General features: G+C 40.8%; 1 protein-coding gene across 1 annotated transcript; it reads right to left on the bottom strand.

The window, feature by feature from the left end:
* Positions 1-169: 169 nt before the first annotated feature.
* On the bottom strand, positions 170-23,209 carry gpr139 (G protein-coupled receptor 139). The gene is made up of 2 exons (XM_012867846.3): positions 22,733-23,209; positions 170-3,596 (listed from the first exon to the last, which is right to left on the bottom strand). The coding sequence occupies exons 1-2, from the start codon at positions 22,845-22,847 to the stop codon at positions 2,602-2,604; spliced, it is 1,110 nt and encodes a 369-aa protein (XP_012723300.2). The 5' UTR covers positions 22,848-23,209; the 3' UTR covers positions 170-2,601.
* Between the last annotated feature and the right edge of the window lie 3,188 nt (positions 23,210-26,397).

The following is a 26,397-nucleotide window of genomic DNA, read 5'->3' as shown; positions in this document are numbered from 1 at the left end:
CAGCATTCACTCCTGGAGAAGCGTAGAGCCACACTGAGAGTCGTCTGCATTGTCCATGGCTTTGCAGCAATCCCTCATACTGAGCAAGCATGAAGCGACAGTGGAAAGAAAAACCACCCATTAGCGGGAAGGAAAAACCTCCAGCAGAACCAGGCTCAGTATGAACGGTCATCTGCCTCGACCGACTGGGGCTTAGAGAAGACAGAATATTAATATTTAATATTTGACATTTCTTGATACTTTTTTTGAGTCTCTTGAGAGACATCTTTCTCATTTCATATCAGGAACCAATTTGAGAAATTATTTTAAAATGTAAATCTGCCTGAGGTATGAATACATTTAGGCTTAGATGCATATTTTTTTAATAAACTTGTACATGTAATAACAGTTAATGTGCAAAACCTGCTTGCACCTTTATGTTAAACCGGAACATCATAAAACTGGGATCCAGATCAGAGTTTCAAGTTTGTTATATAAAACAAACACATAAATAAACAGATATTATTCAGTATTTTTGCATGTACTACGTTCTTGAACACACAAAGCACTGATGCTCTAAAATATTTAGAATGCAAACAATCATATTTTAGTGACGCTATCATTAAGTTAGGGTTAGCAATATGGAGGTCACTATTAATGAAGTGCCCCAATTCATTCATTACCTTTGCAATGAATAAATTACAATTTTCCAATCTATATTTTCTACATACAGGGCTCTTACACTGCCTTGAACAATCTGCGCAAATGTAGGGAATGTAATTTTTATTCAAAAAGAAAATAGAGCAAGGAAAAATATTTATATTTCAAGACTTCAATCCCAATCTATGCTATAAAAGCTCTATCCATCCATCCATCCATCCATCCATCCATCCATCCATCCATCCATCCATCCATCCATCCATCCATCCATCCATCCATCCATCCATCCATCCATCCATCCATCCATCCATCCCCAGGTTTTGTTGCTTCCAAATTTAAAGCCTTTCCAGACGAAAATCATTGTAGCCTTTTGTATTTGTTCTTAAATGGCTATAAATGACACAGGAAATTTTACTCTAGAAAACTATGCATGAAACATAACATCTAGCCTTTAGGTAAATGTTATGCTTGAATGACAGAACATAAACAATGACAAAGCACTTCCTGAAGTATCTCAGACTTTGAAGCGTGAAATGAGGGTTTACTTGTCTCTTAAGCATGCTAAAATTTAGTACTTTTAAATGGTCAGAAAAAAAAAACTTAATGTTCCTGATCCCTTTAGATAAGTTTTAGCAGAGATATGCCTTTCAGCACAGCTAGATAATCCCTAATAATGTGCCATGGTGGCTAAAGGACGAATGTGCAGTGATCTTAGTGCTCTGTCTTTGGGCCGTACCACACAAGAGATGTGTGCGTGTTCATTTAAATGTGTATTGTGTACAGCGCGCCGGTGACATAAAGTTAATGTGACTGTGGTTTGCTGTAAAATGCGTCTTTAAAGCCAGCAGCAGAATGTGGCGCTTTGGCCCTGAGACCAAAATCAGTGCGGCATAATGGGACAGAAAGCTTTTTTATGGGGAAAACAAACCCAACAGGAAGGGAGAGCAGAATATCAAGTCCTCTCTACCTCTCTCTGTGTCTCGGTTTCTTAGAAAGATAAAGGGTTAAAGACATTTTCATTTACTTTAATTTTATGCATCTGGATGATAGCTAACATTAAGTCATCAGGGTCCATTAATAGTTAATAGAGGACTATCTCCTAGCTGCAGAAATTTCCTCATTCTAATAATGGATAAGGTGATAACTAGTTTAATAATACCTCAGTGCTACACTGACACCATGTCATATTTCTTTTCTTGTGTTTTTGCAAAGCTACAGTAACAGTCAGGTCTACCATGAATAAACAATTCACCAGCAATCAGAAGAAAGAAAATCCCATCGTCCAGCCATGGTCAAGTTCCCACGTGAGTATTGACTTGTAGACAAACTGTGAGCAAAACAACAGTCAGGAGTAGAGTCAGAGAGTGTTGTTTGAGATGCATTTGAGACTCCTCTGCATACTAAATGGAAAGGACAGAGCTGTTTTACATTTCTAGATAGAGACAGTCACGACCGTGGGCAGTGGGCACTCTGTCCGTGGTTATGCCTGAGTGAATAACCCCTCCAGGGGAGATGTGCAGCGGTCAGACTGGCAACAATTTCCCCCACAGATAAAAGACTCAGCTGTTCAAAGCTCTTCCTCATTTTCTGCCATGAATACAAAGGACAATCCATAACTAAACCATTTCTGATGATTCACCATGTTGTTTTGTCAATTAATGTGTCGAAAATGTTGGCTCATTTCACTGGTAGATGGAGGTGATAGGCTTTCATCTGTCCCAAAGTTTAATCCTTAGCAGGTGTGTTTTTTTTTTGCATGAAGGGAGCTATACCCATCTTATTGATGCTGTTTGCTGCTTTATGATTACTTTCTTGATCATGGGAGGCTTTGAAATCTTGCACCATGCATCTGATGTTTACTGTTGCACCTTTCAACGCGGTAACCTTGTGTGTCCTCATTGAGTCCCATGTGGCCAAAGGTAGCCTGAAAGATTTGAGGTGCCACTGCTGGTAAGTGTAGACTTAAGAGGAGATGCAGACGGGCTTTCCATTTTTGTCATACTGGTACACCAACATCTTGATGCAGTGAGAGTTGGCTGGTGAGATCCAAGGGCTGCTCGTGATGGAGAAGTTGTGACTGGCATAAAACGGCTTCGGCTGCTTCCGACAGTGGACAAGGGCACGGAGCACGTTGGCCGCCATGGCCCGGAAACGCTTGCTGATGAAGCAGTACAGGAAGAAGTTGACGCCAGTGTTGAGCAACGCCAGCATGTTTGCAATGTCGGTGAGCACATGGAGCAGGCGGCTGGCGCTTTGCGAGGCGGGTGGCGATGAGTAGAAGTGGTAGAGGATCAAGACGGTGCGCGGAGCCCACAGAACGGCAAAAACAGAGGTGATGGCGAGGAGGATGGCGGTGGTCTTGCCAGTGGAATAGCCACGCAGTCGGAAGCAGTTACGGCGCTTCCGCAGCTTCCGCACAATGCCGGTGTTGAGGGAGAAGAAGACGGTGCAGGGAAGGAGGTAGACGGTGGCACAGTGAGCCCAAACCAGGATGTGCTCGGCCACCGTTCTTCTGCTGCTTTCTCCGTCACCTCCTCCTCCTTCATCGCTATTGCCAACCCCTGGTAAACTGTGCCAGAACTCAGGCCACCAGTAATAGGGCGCGGCAGAGAGCAAACACCCGACGTACACTGCCAGTATCACCTTGCGTGTTCGAGCGGGGTAGGACACCGTGTGGTAGCGGAGTGGGTGGCAAACAGCGATGTAGCGGTCAATGGTGAGAGGCACTGTTATCCAGATGGAGGTGTGGATGGAGGAGAACTCCAGAACCTGCACTGCGTTGTTTATGGACCGAGGAAGGAAGGAAGCCAGGATGAAATCCTCCAGGATGAAGTCAACAAACACAATGAGGAGCAGAACAAGGATGTCAGCAGCAGCCAGAGCTAGGAGATAGTTGTAGGAGGACTTCTGACGACGCAGCACCAGCTGGGACAGGATAACCACAGTCAGGATGTTAGCTAGGAGGGGTGGAGGGTGTGGGAGGGGTGATTGATGGCAATTGTAAAATGGTGGTGAAAGTAGAAAAGAAATGGGCATAGGTTAGGGCAGGGAGGGAAAGAGAAAGATTGATTGTTAGTAGACTCTAGTGATTGAAACGGCCAGCAGTAAACAAGACAGCAATGCAGAATCAACTACAATAGAAGCTGCAGACATTCAGTGCAGAGGCTGACACAAGCTGCCCACAACAACAATAACATGCAAACAATTTTAATTGGAAACTAGATAAAAAATATTCTGCCTCCAAGGTAAAAATGTGGCAAGTCTATTACTATTTGTTCCTCATTCACTTTGTTTACCACTTCATTGACACCTGTTGGGTAATTCCAGGAGCACCTGCATCTCCCTTTGGCCATATTGTCATCTCTAATCAGGAGTAAAGTTAAAACAAAGACACAAAGGCAATGCGCAGCATCACAGTCTTGGCACTACTTTCTGCCATCCATTCACCAGTAATTTACCTTGTGGAATAAAGCTCAAGGACAGGACATCTCTCCCTCTACATCAGTGGTTTCCCCAGAATTAATCATTAGACGCTTTCTTTGATGTTGACAATAATCTCTGGCCATATTCCATTCAATCGTTCTGTCGTGATTTGGAGGTGTCTGATTATGGCTATGAATTAGATTTATGCTTTTCTTGTCATTTATGTTCTATAGGGCTTGCCACATTCAGTTATTCGTTTTGCCGTTCAAGTTTTGCCATAAGGTTCACCTCTTCATGTTTCAGATTTGTTAGATGCTTTTACTTATTGCAGTATGTCTTCACCTTTTGCCTTCTATTTAATTCTTGCATTCATTTGTACTTGGAATTCTTGTGTTTATAACCTGGCCAGCCAGATTGATAATGTGTAGCACTCTAGTTCTGCATGTTATCAATCTTGGACTTCTCCATTTGAATCCGTTTGGGGAAAGGAGGGAATTTCAGCAGAAGCCTCTGAGCTGATTGGGTGAAGCAACACCTAGTGCCTGCCTACCAAGAGTTGGTTTTAGCCAATCACGGAATCAAATTAAAACGTAAGCAGCAGACGTCATGAGAAACCACAAGAAGGTAAGCTAGTCAAGGCACTTCTTCCTGTTCTTCTTTCAAATATTAAATCATGGATTCTTACAAAACAGATGTGATAGCAGCAGCTACGCGTGCGCCCTCCTGCACTGCCATGTTTATGTTTTTTTTGGCTGTGGGTTCAGCCGCTCTTGCTTTTGTCGCCCCGGTATGTCCCGCATTAAACTATAATACTGCAGCATGATTGGCCCAAATCGTTTTTTTTTTTTTGGTTCAGTCACAAACGGTTGAAGCCGGAGCAGCACATGATGGATTCTCGTGTTTGTGAACGTGCAAATACCGCAACAATTCATCTTGCAGGCAAAGTTATTGTGTTTATGTTGTCAGTCAGATTATGTCCGTTTATTTCTATTTAGCTCCATTCGTGTTTATTTCAGTCTGTCACCCTCCACCACAGCCTCAGCCAATTTAGATTATTCAATCCACCTGCATTAAGCTCATTATCCAGCTGTGACACCTGTTATCCTGCCTATTTGTACCTGCCTCCCACAGCCAGTCACGTAAGTAAACCTTCCAGCATTCCTTGGCTGCATGCCTGTTTTGACCCTAGCCTCTGTTTTTGGATTTACCCTGTTTGCCTTGGCGTCATGGGACACCTCAACGGCTCTCTGATTCTGGACATGACCTTGGACTGTTTTGACCACGATACCAACCTATCCCTTTGTTCTTGTCTGCCTTCTCCTGCATGTCATCTCCTGCTGTGAGCAACCTGCTCCACTCTGGACATTTTCCTGCCCACATCTGTTTTTGTTTAAATGTTTTATTTAAAAAAAAAAAAAAACACTTTTCTAAAGTGCAACTCTGTGTCTGGCTTGAATATCAGGTTCTATGATATCCTGTTCCTGGCATGTTAAATCAAAGATCAGCTAATGTTGCTAAGATAAGGACTTTAACAGGAATAAAATTGGAAATGGCAAAAGCCCTGAGTTTTGATACAGATATTAAATATCAACTTCAACTAAATTAAAATTGCTATACAATTTTGTAAAGCAGGATAATAATCAAACTGAGGCAAGGAATATAATAAACTTTCCCATTTAAAATGGTTAGAATCACAGGTGTATCATATTAGAACATCTTTACTCAGCATTTTGAGAAAGGCTTATCCTGTTTAAAATGTAAATATTTAGTTTGGTGCACTCCTGACAGTTGAAGTGAAAATTAACACTGTCAGGAGAGCAAAAGAGCTGCTTAGGCCCTCAGAGAGAAGATTGTTGCAGTTTATTTGATCGGGGATTTAAATAGGTTTTTACCAAAACGTCAAAACAGCCTTCAAGGTGCTAAAAAAAGTATCTAAAATTCACTGAAATCTTATGCCATCTATAGCAGATTCTTGATATGAACGTGTGTGCCCGTACAACCAAAAATAGGTAGAACAGTTTTAGGTTTCAAGGGAGGTTTACAAAGAGGAAACTTTTCATTTGTAAGAAAAAAACATGGAAGTCAGATTAAAGTTTGCCCAAGAGAATTTAGGCAAAGACCAGGGCTTCTAGAAAAAGTCATGTTTGTCATTAACCAAATACACCCTTCGAAGGAAAGAACAGCAAACCAGCTGTGAAGCATGGAGGTGGAAGTGTCATGGTTTGGGTATGCTTTACTGCAGCAGGTCTTGTTAAGCTGACCACCACAGAATCCAAAATTATATCTGTTTAAAAGAGTAAGATGGGCAGAGCTTAACGCTGCAGTGTGAGGATAACCCAAATAAAGCAGTAAATCAAATGAGGACCAACTTTAGAACTTTAGAAAAATAAAGTCAAAAGCCCAGATCTTAATGCTGCTGACGTTTTCAATGCTTTTGAAAATGGGCATGCATGCAAGAAACCTGTCAAATATCTCAAAGCTGAAAAGTGGGGTAAATTCTCCTCAGACCAAAGTCACAGATTAGTAGATAGCTACAAGAAGTGTCTCATTCAAATGTGATTATAGCAGCTATTCGGAGGCAGGGTCCCCTAACAAATTTCTTTCGTTGGTAAAACAAATATTAAACAACAAATTTGTTGTTTAAGGGCAAACAAATCACTCCTTTATGTGATTTGATTGAAAAGATATAATTTTATGGTAGGTGGTGTTGAGAATTAAAAATATATCTTAGTTGGGGTTACTGAGGAAAGCAGAGTTGGGTCTGTGCTTCCTGCTCCAGCGTAAGATAAACATGGAGTTTTATTGCCCCGAGGGGGTGGTCAGCAGGAGAGGGGGTCAGTCATCCTCCCTCTGAGCTTGCAGGAGGAGTTTTAAAGTTGATAAAAGGAATGTCTTGGTAAAACTTACTTCAGACAGACAGACTTATCCACCGGTGAGAACATCTTGTAATGGTATGTACTCTGTCTCCATATTTAATTTCTAAGAATTAAATATGTATTTAAACCGTTCTACGTCTGATCAATGATTCCTTATTTTATTGTCAAATCTTAAACCGGGGTAAAAATGGGCCTTTAGTAGCGAAGCAGGATTAGGCCAATAATAATAAATAAATCACAGTGGAAATATATATATATATATATATATATATATATATATATATATATATATATATATATATATATATATTACAAATGATTTGGAGGATTTTTCTTTGCAGACTTCCACATAAAGCCAATAAATACCTCAGAGGGATAGGATTTTTGTTCCTGTGGCTGAGCCAAATAAAACCTGTTGGCACAACATCAAGTCATGTCCAGAGCGTTACCTCAAACAAAGATGCTTCTGACGTCCCACTGCAGCCTCAGAGACATTAATCCACTTAGGAGCCATCACTGTACATGCAAGCGTGTGTGACCGTGTCCCTCTCTGCAATAATGCATCTGGGATTGGATTAAATATGGCAGCTTTGAGTCTGGGACGTCACACTTCACAGCCTCAGCCACTATCAAGTGATTACAAATTACAAAGATGGCTCTGGATAATGACTAAAGATGTGCTTGCACGGCTGTGAGGATGTGCAGCAGAGTGCACACACATCAGCAAATGTTGGACTCTGAACATGTACACACAAGCAGATCATCAGAGATGGGCCAATTCATTAGGGTCTGATCTATCAATAACCATAAATGACATGCTGAAACTGTTTGGAAGATTTAGCACACCGATACATGAAGGGCTACTGAACGCTGCACTCTCCAGTTAGGTTAAGATTCAGGATCCAATATTTCTTTATTTGTCTCTCTTGGGGGGAATTCTTTCTCTGCAATAATAATAGCATTCAAGAATATCTAGGATATAGAAAGCTATCTTAAACATCAAGACAAGTTTTCTTTTCTTTTTTCAAAAAAATGCAGCAGTAATTAATTATGTATACGGCTATAATTTATTTTTTATTTATTAGCTGTTTTAATAGGTTCCCTGTGATGGACTGGTGACCTGTCCAGGATGTAATCTACCTCTCGCCTAATGACTGTGAGGTATAGGCACATCTAACAACCCCCCCCCCCCCCCAACCACCACCAAACCCCCGGCAACCTTGACCTGAAAAGCGGATACAGATAATGGATGACTGGACGGATGTTTTAACAGGTGTGTTACCATGACTGAACTCCACATCTGATTTATAGGGGAATTAGATCTATTTCGTGTATAATTTTCTTGTGCAAGTGTCTTGAATCCTGGCGACCTGTCCAGGGTGTACCCCGCCTCTCGCCCATTGACAGCTGGAGATGGGCACCAGCACCCCACGTGACCCCAGCAGGGATAAGCGTGTCGGAAAATGGATGGATGGATGGATGAAGTGTCTTGAATCAAGTTTTCTTCTTAGATTGACTGTTTTTGTTTCGGTGTTGTGCCCACTGCCTAATGTTCACACCTGAACATAGCATACTGTGCAGTGATTAGAAAACTGAAGACCAAGGACTAGCGAAGAAGACAAAAAGAAATGTCAAAGCGGGGCATGTCATCAGTATTTATAAGAAAAGTAAGGTATTTTTTAGGTCCTGCTTCAAGTATTTGCTGGATTCTTCGCCTGTTTCGACACAGGAGAAAAGATCAAAAATTTGGATGCTGCTTGTCTGTTGTGGAAAGTTCTTTTACGGCTGGTTGGTTTGTTTTTCATGGCCTGCACCCATTATCATAGGGTGGATGGTGGGAGGAAATGGGGGAAATATTTTTTAAACAATATAAAAATAAAAAGGAAAAAAACAAAACAAACATTTGTTCAAGAAAAATGCTGCAACGGTCCATTGTTCCCACAGGTAATGCCTGCGATCAGACACAACAGAGCCATCAGCAGAGGAGCTGTGTCTTCAAAGCACAAATATCTGACCTCCAGTAAGTTGCTGCAAAAAGTCACGTCACACATTTTCTTTACCGGCACTTCCACTTCTCAACAGAGTGAAACACATTAGCATTAGTTATCAGACCGCATTTTATTCACCCCATTACTTTGGTTGAATCATGTGACAGATCACCGTCTAATGCAATCTAAACCAAAACTAGCTTTAATAGCTACATTGTTTGACAGATAGGCCTAAGCGAATTTTTTTGTTGAAGCTAACAAATGTTTCTATAATGCTGAATAATATCTGAGAAGAGTCTGAAATGGGAGGGAGAGGCTGAGCATTGCAAGACGCTGATCGCGATGGTATGAGAGAGCTGAGAGGGGAGAAGTGAGAGAGCAGAGCAAGTGACAGCAGAGAGAGAAAGATAGATATAGATAGAGGAATGGCCATGTCATTCCAACTAAGTTAATTGCCAATTATTCAGTATACTGTATCCAGCACTGAGAAGGTTCCAGCAGCCTTCACTGCACTGTTGGCGTCCAAATGTACAGTGGATTCCAAGGGCAAGACCCCTTTACAAGATTGTGTAACAATCTGGCCCCCCTGAAACAAAATGTAAAGAAATTAGGGGTGGTTTAAAACTTTTGCACAGTACTCTGTATTTAAGATTTCACCATCCTTTGTGGCTTTGACAGCACTATAGCCCTGCGATGACAAAGCAATGACAACAACAAATTGCTTTAATTAGATGTTTGGATCTTGCTTTGGTAGCCTCCTTTGCTTTTTCTGTCAGATTTGGATAATGGTAAGACTTTTGGATTACTAATCAGATGATCATCAGAGATTTTTGTCTGAAATAAAGTCTCCCATACACTTTTGATTTCATGTAAAGAGTCCAATTGTTGGTTCTTTCAACCAAAACTCAATCTAGTATTCTCTAACCTGATAAAATGACTCTCTATCTATCTCATTTTCTATGACGTTGCTTTAAACAACTCTTTTGACATTATAATCGTGATTTAATGCAATAGACCAAGACAAAAGTAGTACATAATTGTAGAGTGGAAGGACAAATAAACATGTTTTTAATTAGTTTTTAGAAATAGAAAATTGTGACGCATTTCTTTTCAGACCTCTTTATTCTGACACCCCAAAACAAAGTCTAAGTGCATCTAATTACCTTCAGAGTATTCATGAGTAAATAGGTTCCACCTGTGTGCGAATTAACCTTAGAATAATTCCAGCTGTTCTGGGAAGGCCTCAGGGGTTAGTTAGAAATAATTAGTGAAGAAGCAACATCATGAAGACCAAGGAACACAGTAGGGCAGGTCAGGGAGAAAGTTGTGGAGAGGTTTAAACCAGAGGTCAGTTATAAAACAGCATCTCAAACTATTAACACCTCAGATAACTGGTTAATCCATTAATCCAAAATGGAAAGAAAGTGACAACTGCAGATCTGGTAAACCTACAGCCTGGTCAAGGAGCGCATTTAACCAGAGCAGCAGTCAAGAGCTCCACCGGTCATTTAGGAAAATCATGATTTAGTTCATGATCACCACATCCTAACACCACATTGTATTTGTATTGTTTTATCCATTAGTTTTATAGTATATATTTTTTTAAATCTTGATTGTGTATTTCAATAATGATGTTGTATTTATGTGTTGTTCCTACTATGGTTGTTACGATACTAAAATGTCAAACTTGACATCGACGCTAAGAAAAATACTTGATGCCATTTTTGATACGACCGAAACGTATTTTTGCAGGCACAGAGTTATTTCTGGTTAAGAGCAAAAGTGATTATCTATAGTATAACAAACTTAAATGATAACCTTTTAGGATCCCAGGGTGGATGCATTTCATAATGCTGGTTTTGTTTTTCCCTGTGTGCGTGGATGTTAGATTGTAGTGACAGCCTAGCATGTAGTGTCTTCCAGTATTTCAATTTCTCTTGTGTGTCTGCCTTACAGTATTGGGAAACTTCCTCTGAACAACACTCTTGTCTTTGTCTTGTTGATACAGAGGGTTGCATATGTTTTTTTGGCTGTACTCGATATGTTAGCAGAATTTAAAGTTTCCAGCAGCAAATCATTGTTGAGATGACATCTGCAGGGAGGCCGAGGGTCTGTTATTGCAGCGCTGCGAATGGAAGGAGTGCAATAATTTGGGCAAATATGAATTGATTTTGACAGAAATCAGTATCTTTAAATAATTAATTTTTTGCATTGATTATATCGGGATATTGATTATTTTGACAACCGTAGTTCATGCAGTAGGTCGTAAAAGCAAATGTATGTTGTCAGGCGTGGAGCAAAACTAATACATCGCATTCCCCTGACCACTCCATCTCGGTGTAATATGGAAGTAGCAGCATCATGTGCTGGAGATGCTTGTATTCAGGAGGGATTGGGAAGCTTTTCAGAGTTAATGGAAAATGGACAGAACGGCATTGTACAGGGAAATCCTGGAAGACAAACTGTTAGTCTGTAAAAGACTTGAGACCGAAGCCGAGGTTTAACCTCTTGCAGGACAAAGAGGCTAAACATAATCATCTTTTTTTATTTGTCTATGCAACATACCTTCCAGTAAAATGTCCTCTGCATTTAACACATCCACTAGGGAGTGTTGGGCTTCCGATGTGCAGCGCCTGGGGATCATTCTGGGGCTAAAGCTCGGTTTATGCTTAACGCATGTAAGTTCCACGAGGAAATGAGACGCACCGAATCAAGCTGAAACAACTTTTGCACCATTTATACTCTGTGTGGCTTTCCCCCACTGTAGTCAATATTCTCCTAGACTCAAGGGAGAAGTGAAGGGCACCTGTGGCAAGCAGCAAGCGTACAAAACCACGCTATATGTAGAAGTAGAAAACACAGTTGTCTTAATGCCTCCTTGTGTTTTCCAAGAGTGAGAGAATTGTATTTCAAAGAATTGTTTGCCATCTTTTTACATGAGGGACTGTCTGCATAGTTTGAAAATTTCCCTAGGTACATGGTGCATAAAACAGCTCAGAGGCCACACGGAGGGACGTGATTGCTGAAATTACATAATTTGGCTGTTCTGCACTGTGCAGACCTCACGGACGCAAGGGTCTTGCTCAAGGACATAGACTGGATGTCTATGGGACTTGAACCAGGGAACTCATATCTTTTCCAGGATGCAAGTGCCCTGCTCTAACCACAATGTGATGGTTTATGCCAAAGCATATTATTGTAGTAGCTCTGCCTATAAGATCGCTTGCAGCTGAAGTGACATAAAACGGGGAAAATGTGAGATATTCACTGTCCCTGGCTGTGTGTCATTCTGTTTGGGCTGCAGCAGGGGCCCTCTACAGATGAACAAAAGGGATCTGTTGTGAGCTTGACATTTTCCATTTAACTGCAGCCACCCTGCGCCGGGGTTGCCCATCCATTTCAATTGATTCCTGCTTTTTCTTATGTTGTCTTTGTGGATCTGCTTGGCATTTAGCAGGGACAGGGAGCGCAGCCCAGGGTTGTCTCAGTGGGGAAAGCCGAGGCGCTGCACAGAAATCAGACTCACAGAAAGATGAATGCGAAGTTTCATCGTCTTTGTTTAGTAAAACGAAAAAATAAAAAAGAGGAGAGGAGAATAAAACACTCGCTTTATCACAACGTTTTTCTGCCTGTTATTGCTTCTGTTTGAAGTGTTTGTCAGGGTGTCTCCTCTCCTCCTGCTGTTCTATAATGTAAGGATGGTTATGGCCATTGACGTTGTTTAGCGGGAAGAGAGAAGACGCAGCATGCTCCCTGAGGTGTGTAACGAGGCTGACTCACCCCGCCATTAAAGGCACATGTTCAGACGGGCCGCTGACACACGAGCTCGCACCGTTTAACCCAGAAAAACCGGAGGTAAAACACGAGTAAGATGAGTGACTGGAGCTTCCTCACAGGCCTCGTATCATACACATGAAAGAAGAAAGAAATGATTTGGAGCAATTTGCGGGTTGACGGCATAAATGAATGCTATTATTAAGAGAAAAGAACGGAAAAGAGAGAGAGAGAAGGAAGTCTTGCCCTGATAAAGGTCACAAAGTTAAAAAGAGAACAGGTGAACAGACGCAAATGAGAGTCAGGATTATAAAGAAATACTAAAGTAGACAAAAAGAGAGGTGCAGAGGAGAACTGTCTGTCGGGAGGAAAAGAAGGGAGGCGAAAGGCAGAAAGGAGGTGAATATCAAAGCTGGCTTCAAAGGTCACAGGCACTTTGTTCCTGATGACAACCATTTCCCTTTTGTCTTCTCTTAAGTGTCAGCGCGAACATGAAGCGGGGTGATCTATTAAATCCTCTGAGCAAAATCAGGGGCACGTCCTCAGTGCAAAGCGGGCGAAAATATTTCATTCAGTGTGAAAACTCTGATTTATATTCTTTCGTCGCATGCAAATGAAGTAATATCAGGGAAGAATAGTTTAATCTGAAGATAAGTTCAACATGTGGGCTGAGTGGTGATGGCATAGCACAAGAAATTGCAGAAATTGAAAAGAGATGTGTATCGACACAGGAAATTGAACTGTATTTTACAGATTTGAAGAGAAAAAAGGAGCCACTGCGTTAAACTAACAATACTGATGCAGTGCTCTGCTGCCTGCTCACCTCAGCAGCTATCCATTTAAGAAACAGACCACAGGATCAGGGAGAATCGAAATGCTTAATGCTTGGAAACAAAAAGTGCTTGCAGGAACTGTTTGAAAATCCTGAAAACTGCAAACCTCAACTGAGACGGTAAGAAATAATCAAACACTAAATAAAAGAATCAGGGGAGTGCCAAAACTGCAAACAGCAGTCAGATGAGACAGCGGCTAAGGACAAACTAGCTCTTTAAATTAGTTTTAAAGAGATATGACTAAAAGAAACAGATTGCACAACATAAAACGGGTTGCCATGTTAACCGTAATGCTGAAAAAATTCGAAAATGAGTGAGTTAAAAGCCATGATAATAAATAATGAAGTCACAGCACAGAATGAAATAAATATAAATTGATTTTAAAAAGGGAGAAGCCAGTAATTTAACAATCTCCAGATAGCAGCTCTGTAATCATCCTCACATTGATACTGCTGTAAAACTAACAAACAAATACAGGGGTTTAGTTTGGTGCTTTTCCAGCAGCTGTGACAGCTCTTTGTGTCAGCTGCTCAAACAAAGTCCATCCTGTCACAGCCGATCTCTGATTTATTGCCTCAAACAACACCTCCCTCGTCCGTTTTCTCCTCTCTCGTCCTCCCTGGCACATTGGCTCGCCACAATCTCTCTGCGATCCTATATATTTTTTTCCAAATCGCAGTCTGGAAACAAACCCAGTGCTTATCAGTCTTATTTATTCATTTACAACGCTCAGTCTGTTATTGCTCCCCCTTTTATCTCGGCCATCCCAACCAGTCTTCAACCCTGCATTGAGAGTGATAGCATCTATTAACAAGACACCATCCCGCCCCAGATGCCCCGTTGCTGGTGCAGATTGATGGATCGATAGTTCAAACTGAAAATCGATGGAGCCCATCTCTTCATTAAGTAGCAGCTGACACTTGGCCTGCACCGCGGCGCGGAAGAAGAAGTGGTTGTTGGCGCTGAGGATTCCCGACCTTTTCCCCTTGAATGGGTGGATAAGTGGGTGTGGGAGGAGATGTTGTCCAACGTGTTCAGGCACCAGTCACCCTCTTGATAAGTCACCGGAGCTGTGACAACGGTGCAGGATCTGATCACGTTTTTTGTGCTATTTGTTGGAAAAACATTCATTTTAGCAGGGCTGGTTGTTTTAACTATATTGTGCAGCACACTATTTAAAACTGGGGAGAAGATTGTGTACATTTCCAGCTGTGAGGAGAAACAAACTGGCCATGCAGGTAACATGAATGCATATATGAGATGATAAAGGAGAGACACGGTTTGAGATGAGGCAGACGTGTCTAAATGTTTCAGCTGCGACGGATTTGTTTGAATGTGTAAAATTGTTGGGCTGAAGTGTGAACAAAATACGCCATCTCAGCAGCAGAACATTGGAAACAGAATAATGAGAATCAAGTGTATAATTTAAAAGAAATGAAAGAACTCGATTTCCTTTTATATTAGTCTGCCGCTCATCCGGGTTAACACGTCCACACTTCCTACTACGTGCAGCTCTATTTTCTCAAGTCATTTAACATTTTTATTTAAAGTGAAGTGGGGGGTTAAGCAGTCAAAGCCACTGAAACGATCTCCCTGCACACCAAAAGACCCACTCACCCTCTAATCCATTTCCTCAACCCTTTTATGACTAATACACACGCCTATGAAAAGGATTTTACCTAATATCACTGCAGTGTAAAGCAGTATTTAATATGCTAACATAAATTTTAGGTTTGCCGAATGAATTACATTTTTGAAAAAAAAAGAAAAGATTGAGTAAGTAAATAAAAACTTTTTTGTTGGGTTTGATAAAAGATGTTTTTAGCAATATTTATATTGGTCAAATTTAGGAGTTTTAAATGATCAAATACAATATAGAAATGCACAATTAAAAAATTGCCATTCACCAGAATTGCATATCTTCTGCTTAACTAGTGACCTTTTTCCAATTCGTGAGTTCACCATTCTGAGTATGGTGTAAGGATGGCACCACTACTTCCATCCTTCACTCCTCACTCACCATTGAAAATCTTAAAAATCTTCTCTTAAACTCTTAAAAATCACTATATTGAAGAAATCTGTCCCAGATCTCTTCAATAGTTCAATACAACTACGATACTTGTCGCTCCCATTCTAATTCACCTTTTATCCCCAAAATACTCAAAAAAGGGTTGCTTCTCAACTTTACTCTCATTTAACTGATTATAACCTTTCTGAACAATTCTGGTCTGGTTTAGATTCACGCCACAGTACTGAAACTACCCTCATAAAAAAATCCCCAACGATCTTCTGATGGCAGCTGACTCAGGTCTATTTTCTATTCTCATCTATCTAAATGCGACCTTTGATACAATTTCTCACTCCATCCTTCTCCACAGATTAGCTTTAATTAGCATCACTCACAACCCTTGACTGGTTTCATTCTTGCCTTACTGGCCGCACGCATGTTTGTTTAGCTTAAGTCCTTCAGTTCCCGGCCATCAGCTGTCACAACCGGCATATAACAGAACTCCTTTCTGAGACCCCTGCTTTTTATTATTTACATGCTTCCCAACAGCAATATGTTCTGAAAATTCAACATCCAATTTCACTGTTATGTGGATGACACCCTGCTCTGTTTTTCATTGAAGCAAAGTTCCTCACTCACACCCTCCTCCCTTACCTCCTGCCTGTTCAAAATAAAATCTTGGTTCAATTCCAATTTCCTTAAACTGAACTGTGAAAAAACGGAGATCCTCCTTGTAGAACCAAATATTTATTATCCAAAACTGACAGTTTCTCCATTTCACTTGATAGTTCTATAGTTTTCCCCTCCCTTCAGGTTAAGAGTAGCACTCTCCACTCACCACTCACCTCTCACATCAATAACATCACATGTTCTGCCTATTTTCATCCACGCAATATTAATTGCCTCTGTCCCTCCCTTTCCCCTCAATCTGCATCAATCTCTATTCATGACCTTGTCTCCTCACGCATCGATTACTGTAACTTTCTTCTCTTTGGCCTTCCTCAAAAACCCCTTCATAATCATGCATCATTTCCAAAAAAACCTAATTTCATCACATCACCCCAGTCCTACAGCAGCTCCACAGGCTCCATGTTCAATTCAAAATCCTTCTGTACACATTCAAGGCCATCCACCACCTTGCTCCCCCAACCCTATGTGATGTTCTTCACATCTCTGTCCTTGAGTGCTCTGAAAGGCAGTTTTAAATAAAATGTATTATGCTTATTATTATTTATGGCTACCAGGTTTAAGCTGATAACAACACTTTGTGGTGTGGATGTTGTTACTGACTGAAGTAACCTCTATTTGCATTCCCAGTTTCCATATGGTGTTTATATTGAAGTTAAAGGAAGCCTAGAGGTGTAAGAAGCTATTCAAAAGGAAACTGTATTTTTCTAAATGTTGAGACAGTTCTAGGGTTCAGTCAGGCTGAGAGAGAGCAGGACCTAAAGGAGGTACAAGCAATACTGACAACTTGTGGTCCAGTTCGGTACAAAAGCTTGACAGTCACAATTTAATATGCCGTTTTTAAACGGTGTGTTGCTGCTGTGAATGTTTCCTTCAACAGAATAGGTCTATGATGTTGTATTCTGTTCTATTTCTGGTCTGCTTCTCTTACTGGCTTTCATGTTTGAAAGCTGCTGCTCTTTTACCAAGATAAAATACCAAATGCTGCGCTCTGTTTTGGGAACCCTGGGAAATCTCATAAGGTTGACCAAGGAACCAGGAAGTAAACACGGGCTACACTCTGAACTGAAGTAGTTCCAGACCGTACCTCTAGGTTTGAAAGGAGAAAAACGTGACTAAGACGTTGTTGATGGAGAGGACCGATTGTTGATAGGGAATGTTAATTCCATCCCAGGTGACAAATGAAAATGATTTAGGTTGATTTTACAGTAAATATATTACTTATAGCTCCTTTAAGATAGACAACTGGAAGGTTGAACAAAGCACAGAAAAGTTGTAGTTTTATTTGCTGTCTTTTGGACATTTCAGGTCTAAGTTGTGTAACTTGGCCCTTTTGCGATAATCAATAAATCAATTAATAGCACAATAAATTTTAATAACATGATTAATCAAAATAAGCATGATAATTTGCATATGCAGGCTTGCTTATTTCTGCTTTTGTTTCTGTCTCCTCTCTCTGAGACGAGATAGCAAAACGGTTTCAGTACGGTGCATTGGTGTCTGCTCACCCCTCCCTTCTTGTTTTCTCCGTATAGGAGGGGTTCAATCTTGCCAGGGTTTCCCCCAGAAAATGGGTTAGGGTGGTGCCCACAGAACGGGGAATTCGAAGCACGAGGAGTGTTGCGCGATGCTGCAGTTCGAAGGAGGGGTGCAGCCCTTAACCGGGTGCCGTAGTGTGCGTCAAGTTAATAACAGCTAGTGCGTTGACAGGGAGGTGTTCTTCCAGACGGGAACTTTACTGACTGTTTTATGTCACTCTCAAACATTGAGGTATTTAAAATAAAGAAATTATGGGGGGGGGGGGGGGGACCCAGCTTGGGAGCTTGTGCTTAAAGTTTACCCAAGAATTTTTAGAAAAATGTAGCGTCTAGCAAAATTTGTTATTTTGACAGGCCTATATGTAACTGCGTTCCTTAGGAATCCACATATGGAGACTGCTGTTTTGGACATGCAGAAGTCCAATGTAAAATGTTCAAGGCAAGTTAAATATTTCTCTTTTCTCATCATCTGGTGTGGTTTGTGTGACTGTGACTTGGACCAGTGGAAGATTGATTGAGAGTTAGTACACAGCTTCTGCTAGTAACCACTGATCAGGCCAGAAATCTGGATGTAGTTAAGGACTCAGACCTGAACCTTCAAATAAGATTACAACGTCACCTGAAGAACATTTCCAGTATTGAAGGACTAATGTCTCAGCAAAATCGCAAAAAAACAAATCCATGCGTTTATCTGTATTCGAATAGACTAAAAAATACTTCTGTTAGTCTATAAATCACTGAATGGCTTAGCACCAAAATTCATTACAGACTTGCCACTCAGGTCTTCTGGATCAAGTCTTCTCTGCATACCCAGAATCAGAACCAAACATGGAGACAAAGCTTTTAGTTGCTCCAGTTGCTCCATGCTCCATTTATCTGTAACTAACTACCAGAAGACTGTAAAAGTGTTGAAAACCTGAGTACTTTTAAATTCAAACCTATGTGTTTAGAGTTACCTTTAAATGGGACTGTTCAATTCAAACAGTTGTAGTTCATTGAAACATCATTAGATTAAGTTTGTAGTCCTGCCTGTCTTGACCCACTGCTACTATTCCACTGCAATGTACTTTACTCTGTATGTTTTCTTTTCTTATGTTCTGCTCATATACATCACTTTGAATAGTCTTGTTATTGAAATGTGCAAAAAAACTTGCCTTGCCTTGTAGATAAGGATGGGTTTAGGCAGTAGCTATTTACTTGTAGTGATTTCCTGTCTTATGAAGATCAGAACATTTCTGCCTTACATGAGTGGGAAGTTTGAATGTCTTTCCCATTTTGCAGAGGCGGGGAATCCGGATTCAGGAAAATAAAAACCCTGCCTGGTTTTCCTTCATCCTGTTCACTTAACCAGGTGGTTTTAGTCCCTGTCTATGCTGTAGAGCTAGAAATGCAAATGGTTGGAACTAATCGCTGGACCAGGATTTTTACTTTGTGAACTTGGATTCTCCACTTCTGTAATTTTGAAGAATTTCTAAGAAAAGGGAAATTGACTTCTGTGTCACTTTTATAACATAATTATAAACCAGGGAAACCTGAAGTTATGACACAATAATTAAATATTCACTCTAATAATCTATAAAAAAGTCAAATTAAAAGTAGCTTCTGTTACATTTTTGTCAGTATGTGATTGTGTCACTGTGACAAAAGACTCCTTTTATTTTCACTATCAACCATCTCTACCAGGGGTCCTAAAACATGTTGAGGGAGCTATTATTACCTAATCTACTTGATGCATTCCTTATTAATTTTGAGGGATGACGGCAGATTTTTTCTTCTTCATTTAAAACAAGTTTGATGATAAAACATTCAGAAACAGATTGAGCGCAAAAATGTTCAACCCCAGCATGAGACTGGACCTTCATCAAACTCTTCATGTGGCAGCACAGAGTTGCTCATCAGCTAATGGTTTCCCCCTGGAAACAGCGAGTCTTTGCACAGAGTGTTTCAAGACGCGGTGTACAGTCCAAGGAGCAGGTCTCACATCTATAATCCCAGCATGTCAACGACAGCTTCTTTGTTATGCCGTTTGCCCTGGCTGCACATGTCTCCACTGTCTCCAGCAGCATGGCATGGCATGGCATGTAGAGACACAAACAGCAAGCTCAAGTTAGCAATTAATTAAAAAAGTGGCAATTAGTTTCAGTTCTGTCGTCTCTGGCAGCTCCTCTCAGCGCTCCGAGGTGCTACTTCTGCTGGATCTCCCAGCCTATTAACGCTCTGATCCCTCTTTAACAGCAATGTTCTTCCTCTCTGCGCCCCTTTCTTCCATTATTTCTGGCGTGAGCGTTTCATTTTCGGTATTCTCGAGATTATCATTTCCTCAGGTCACACGCTGATTTTTTTTTTTCTCCACGACTTGACATACAGTAACCCTCTCTCATCAGCTTCTTCCCTCAAATCTTGACTCCTGATGCGACCCTTCTCTGCCCTGTAGCATGCATGTCTGAGTCAACGTTTGGATTCATAAGTGGTTGCTGCTAACTGATGAATAACCCACATCGTAGCTTCCCGTCTACCAAGCGGATGAATCGCATGTGTGTTTGTAGGTCATGCTGCTGCTGCTCACGCATGCCGCTCCCATGAAACATTCATGGTGCAGTTTGAGTGGAATAAGCTGTGTCATAATGATTGAACAACTTGCTCCTGCAAAGTATCAGCTTGCTGCACTTAACTTAGCCATCAATTCAGGTGCCGTATTGTTGTGTGGCCTCACTCACCCCCAGTTACTCCTACTAGGTGATTAAATAAACAACCTCAGTTGCGTTTGCAAAGACAATTCAGCAGCAGAATGAAAGAAATGACAGCAAGCCAAATCGCTTGTGTCGGACTTAAATAATTAGGCAGGGTCTGATCAGAGAGAACAACTTATTTTTACAAGACAGCAAATCTCTGGGGGAACTGCAGTCTTGGCTCACAAAAGCGCTGCACTTTGCATTGCAGATTTATCCCCAACCAGAACGGCTTACGTTGGTGATAGCATCTCATTTTCAATCTTTATCCCGGGAAAGCAATCGATCCGAGGGAGATTTGTAAATGTTTGGGACTGGGCTGAGATAGAGATCAAAACTAGTAATGCTAAGGTGTAAATACTGGCTGAGTACAGGGCCATGCAGAAATGTTTAAGCTCCTCACATTTCTTTGAGATTTTGTCAAGTTATAACAACACAATTGCAACAAACTTCACTGGAATTTCACATAAAAGACGCATAGTGGTTCATAAATGCGAAGGGGAAGAAATGTGGCATGCAGTTGTATTCGGCCTCCCTGAGTGAATACGTTGTGGAGCCACCTTTCGCTCCTATCACATCTGCAAGTCTGTTCGGGTATGTCCCTGCAAACTTTGTGCATCTAGAGTGGGAAAATGTTACACACTTTTCTTTGCAATGTTTCTGAAAATCAGTTAAGTTTTTAGAGACTGTGACGGTGAAGAGGATTCAAGTTTTGCCACTGATTTAGGTACAGACTTTGATATGTATATACTTTGATATAAACCAGTACGTTTGTGGCTGTGTGTGCTTTTAAAGTGTTCGTCTGGCTGTATCTTTAAGTTTGTTGTCCTGGTAGAAAGTGAACCTCTCCCCCAGTCTTAAGTCATTTGTAGCCTGTAACAGGTTTTCTATCAAGCTCCAATCATCTTCCCATCAACCCTGACCAGCGTCCCTAGCCCTGCTGAAGAAAAGCATCCCCACAGCATGATGCTCCCACCAACATGTCTCAAAGTGGGGATGGTCTATTCTGCCCGTTCAGCGGACTAACTTTTATGGCACACTTAGGGTTTTGCGTTTTTTTGTGGGTTTCATCTGACCAGAGCACGTTTCTCCACGTGTTTGCTGTATTTTCTCCATGGCTTGTTGCAAACTACAAACAAGGCTTCTTATTGCTTTCTTTCAACTAAATTTCTCTCGTTGCCACTTTTCCATAAGGGTCAGAATATTAGAAGACACAATAAGAGACCTTCACAGAACAACTGAATTTATACCGACATTAAATTACACATACGTGGACTTCATTTAATAATTTAATTTAATGGGATCAGAGTAGATTTGGCTGAGGATAAATGCTACCCATATAAATATTTTAAAACATGCATAATTTCCCTTGTACATCACCATTATGCACTACTTTCTGTTGACTGATCACATACATTCCTCAACAATATACACAGCAGTTTTAGCTTGCAACGTGACAACTAAACATCTGTAAGCACTCAGTAATTAATTTTAGTTTAGCATTGATTTCTAATGTTTGGGTGACTTAAAGTAGACTGGATGTATAAATTTGGGTGGCTTTTCCACTTCTGAAGCCCGATATCTATTCAGAAATCAGCAGATTTCATCTTTTTTCTGACCTCTAGTTTTTTTTTTTTTTTTCCATCTGTGTCTTTCTCTGTCTCTGTCTCGCTGTTTCACACACACACAGACAGCACTTTGCCTCCCGGTGCGAGAGCAGGTCATTGCTCATGGATCACGCAGTGGGACAGAGGCAGTAAATGAGTCTGACAGCGATGGTGAATGGACTAATCACTCAACGGTGAGGACAGAGGTGTTATCGAATCAGGTCACTGGAGAAAAAGCCACGCAGCACACACCTGTCCTGGAGGTCAAGCCAGTAAGATTGCCCATTCAACTTCTCATGCAGCTGTCTGCACCTATTTAAATTTCAGCTGGAAACCAAAGATGTTCACAAAAAAAAAAAAATCACGAACTGCAATATTTTAAATATTTTTTAAACAAGATTAACAGCGACAGGCACAAGTAGACACAAATGCAGGTAAAGCATATATGCATGCGCGGCAGCCACAAGGTCAGAGTGACAAATCAACAGCGTTGTGTGCAGCGGTGCACAACAGTCTTACTCAGTCCTGCAAACAAGTGCAGAACAAATCGAAATGCAAAGCGTAACTCTGGGAGAGAGCAGCGATGCAGACTCTGGAGCAAGATGCAGGTAGCAACGCAGACTTCCTTACCAGGCAGGCCGAGACAGAGCAGGACGCTATAGTAGATGACGGGCAGAGGTCCGAGAGGGCATCCCCCGGTGCTCCCGTTGTGGTGGGACACAGGGAAGATGTGGCTGTGCTCCATGCCTTTGTTCCGTCCTTGTCCTCTTCCTCAGCTGTGCTCAGTGTCAAGAAGTCTGGCCAAAAGGATCAAACCATCACCGGTTCAGGAGAGAAGCTGTTCTGTCCTTGGGTGCCAATGAGCATGAGTGTGTAGACAGAGGGTGCAGAGTGTTGTGAGGAGGGAAAGCCTGAAGGCGATGGAGGAGGAGGAGGAGGAGGAGGAGGAGGAGTGCAAGGAGGAGGGAGAGACGAGACTTGAGGGAGAGGCAATAAATGATGTGTGTTAGTAGGTGATGGAGAGGAGGGTGGCGGACAGATGTAGGCTTGAGGAGGTGAGTGTGAAGGTAGAAGAGGTGAGGGGAGGATGCTGTGTGAGTGTGAGAGCTGGAGGAGGAATGGGAGCCAGAGGAGAGAGCACAGCAGGAGGAGGAGGCAAAAAGGGAGGAGGGAGGGAGGGAGGGAAGAAAAGGGCAGAGGGAGAGAAAGAGAGGAGGATGTAGGTGGGAGGTGTTGGAGGAGAGACACCAATAGATAATAAAACTGACATGGAGATAGATGTGATGGATGAAAAGGAGATAAAAGGAGGGTTAAGTTGACTGTGAAAAAGAACAGAGCTGTTGGTTTTCTGTCAGTCAATCTCTTTATTGTTGCACCTGTAAGAAACTTCACAGCTTCTTTAACACATGTGGAGATTCCTCCTTGCGTGCGCATACTATAAACATACAGAAATCATGTATGTGATCCAGGATGTGGCTGCCACAGTCTTAATACCTTACCAGAGTCCACAAACGAGCTACGAGCTGACGATGAAAACAACAAATTTAAAACCGTTGAAGCTCTGCTTTCTAAGTTTGTTTGAGCCGGACTCCATGGTGGAGGCAGCTAGAGGCATGTTTCTATTCCCCAAACATTTTCAGCTGCAGCACATCGCCATCAACCTCTTAATGAATTTTTATTCAGCCAGAATCACTAGAGAAGCTCACACAAATAAAAGGAGTAGCTGGCCTGTTTATTCCTTTGCTTCAGAACAAATAAACAACATTTCTATCTGAACAGAGCAAATGTTTTAGAGCAGGAGCAGATTGTTATGCGGTGACTTTCAAAACTATTCATAACCAACACATTTTTCCTGTTCTGTCACCTTACAACCTGAAAATGCATTTTATTGGGATTTTATGTGATTGCCAACAGAAAGTGGTGAATAACTTCTTAGGAGAGGAAAAATTTACACTTTTGTACTTGTAAATTTGTAAATTCTTGTATTTCGGAAAGAAATTGTTTACTCATTTTGTATATATGTGCAGTACTTTCTGTTTGAGAACCGCAGTACACAAATTCCCCTCACCCCCTCCCACCCCCCATGGAGTCTTCTATCATACCACAGCTCCACAGGCAGTGTCAGTCAGTTATTGTTTTATGATTACCTAAGAGCTCTTTGGCAATTATTTGCTGATAATCAAGTGTTGCCCTGAATTTTGATTGAAATTACCAACGTTTTAAATAATTGCCTTTGGCACTTATTCATAGTTCTTCATAGCCAAACCAAATGTAATGTTGTGCAACACCGTGTAGGGGACACAACAATCATGTGAAAGGAGGCACTATGGACAAAACACCAAAAAGTTGTAAACTTGTTCCTGATTTGTGTTCCTTAGAAATTAAAATTGTTGATTTTTTTTTCCTCGTCCACAAACATGCACTTCATTGTACTAATCTATCACGTAATTTATCTATTACTTCATGTAGTTGAAGTAATTGATTAGATTCATCAGGATTTGTGAATAAATATAGCTGAGTGTCATCAGCATAATTTGATAATTTAAGTTAAATTGGTAAAAATTGGTAAAATAATAATTGTATCAATTGGGAGCATATATATAGTAAAGAGAATTGGCCCAAGGACCGAACCCTGTGGTACTCCACAAGTGACCCTAGAGTTTGAACATTTATTATCAACATGAACAAACTGTAATCTGTCAGACAGATAAATTTAATCCAGCCTAATGCTTTTCCCTTAATCCGTACAGAAGTCTTTGTAGGAGAATATTGTGATCAACTGTATCAAATGCAGCACTGAGATCTAAGTCTGTTATCTGAGGCCATGAGAATATCATTAGTGACCTTCATCAGAGCTGTTTCGGTGCTATGATGAGCTCTGAAGCCTGACTGAAACTCCTCAAGTAGGTCATTGCTTTGTAAATGTTCACATAGTTGATTAAAAACTACTTTCTCAAGAATTCTAGATAGGAAAAGAAGATGAGATATAGGTTCTGTAATGTATTAAGTAATATTGATCAAGAGAGGGTTTCTTAAGTAAAGGTTTAATAACAGCTACTTTAAAAGCCTGTGGTACATATCCATTTACTAAGAATAGATTAATCATGTCTAAAATAGGGGCATTAATTAAAGGGAATACTTTCTTAAATAACTTAGTTGGGATTAAGTCTAACATTCAAGTTGAAGGTTTAGATTAGGCTAAAATTTTAACACATAATGAAATATGTAATGTGAATAATTTAATTTTTCTGTCTTTACTTAAAGTCTAATGAGAGAAAATTGAAATTGGCACCCTTTAAATGCTAATTCTGAAACCGAATCAAACTTAATTAAAACGTTTAATTACTTTTACTTCTCATGTGATGCTCTAATAGCCATCCTCATGTAAATTAGAACAGCCTCCTCGCTATTGTTTAGGCTATTTCACGATTGTTTCTGTGTCAAATCAGTAAGCAACAGTAGCGACGGTAAAGGTCAACATCCAAAAAGAGGTTTTTTGTTCTCATGGTCACAGGTCTAATGTAACCTCCCACTTCAATTACAGCAGTTTGTGTTGCTGAATGCAATCTGTTTCACAGGCAGACAATTTGCTTGTCTTGAAGAGCAATAGTCACATTTGACTGCTGCTGTAAACGTCAGTACATAATGGCCTCTACTGTTGTCGATGTGCTACTGTGAGGTAAAATGTGTTTTTCTTGCTCCACTTATTTCTTTTTTTCTGCCCACACCAGCCTCAATCACGTCGTTGGGCAGACAAGTGAAAACGATTTCATTTTGGGATCCTTACACAGTGTGTCTGAACCCATCTTTAGAGTAGGTCAGTGGGTTTGCAACTCACTTGAGCAGTGAGCAACGCTGAGCTTTCTGCAAAGTATAGTTTTGATAAAAGGGAAGCAAGTGCAACAAAAACACCTTTTAATTTTCTGTGGACATACTTTTAATTAAAGGCTTTAATTTTGACTCCAAATACAGTTATATTTTATGTACAGGCTGGAAAGATTTTCAACGATAAGGAAGTGTTTTAGCTAATAAAAAAAATCTTGATTATTGACAATGTTCAAAGAATGTAAAGAATGTATACACTTTCCTATATGACTGCGTAAGTTAAGCTAATATTAAGGAAATATTAACAGACAGACAGACAGATAGTTGTTTGTCACCGTAAGTTCTCCATGTGTTGCTTAGGGTTCTACCCAAGTTGTAGTTGCTGTTTTAGTTTGACGATCCCTTTTTTATTAGTCCCTTTGTTCCATTTATGTACTGTTTGCCCTCTAAAACCCTCTAGCGTCTTGTCC

The sequence above is a fragment of the Fundulus heteroclitus genome, chromosome 16, assembly GCF_011125445.2.
Source record: "Fundulus heteroclitus isolate FHET01 chromosome 16, MU-UCD_Fhet_4.1, whole genome shotgun sequence".
Lineage (NCBI taxonomy): Eukaryota > Metazoa > Chordata > Actinopteri > Cyprinodontiformes > Fundulidae > Fundulus > Fundulus heteroclitus.
Note: the sequence above shows the minus strand (reverse complement) of the source record. Positions and strands in the feature narration are given on the sequence as shown.

Excerpts from the sequence above, each read along its gene's own strand:
- gpr139 (XM_012867846.3), bottom strand. The coding sequence starts at position 22,847 with ATGGAGCACAGCCACATCTTCCCTGTGTCCCACCACAACGGGAGCACC. Across the intron at positions 3,597-22,732 it reads GCTCTGTCTCGGCCTGCCTG|CTAACATCCTGACTGTGGTT; the intron begins GTAAGGAAGTCT and ends CACCCCTCCTAG.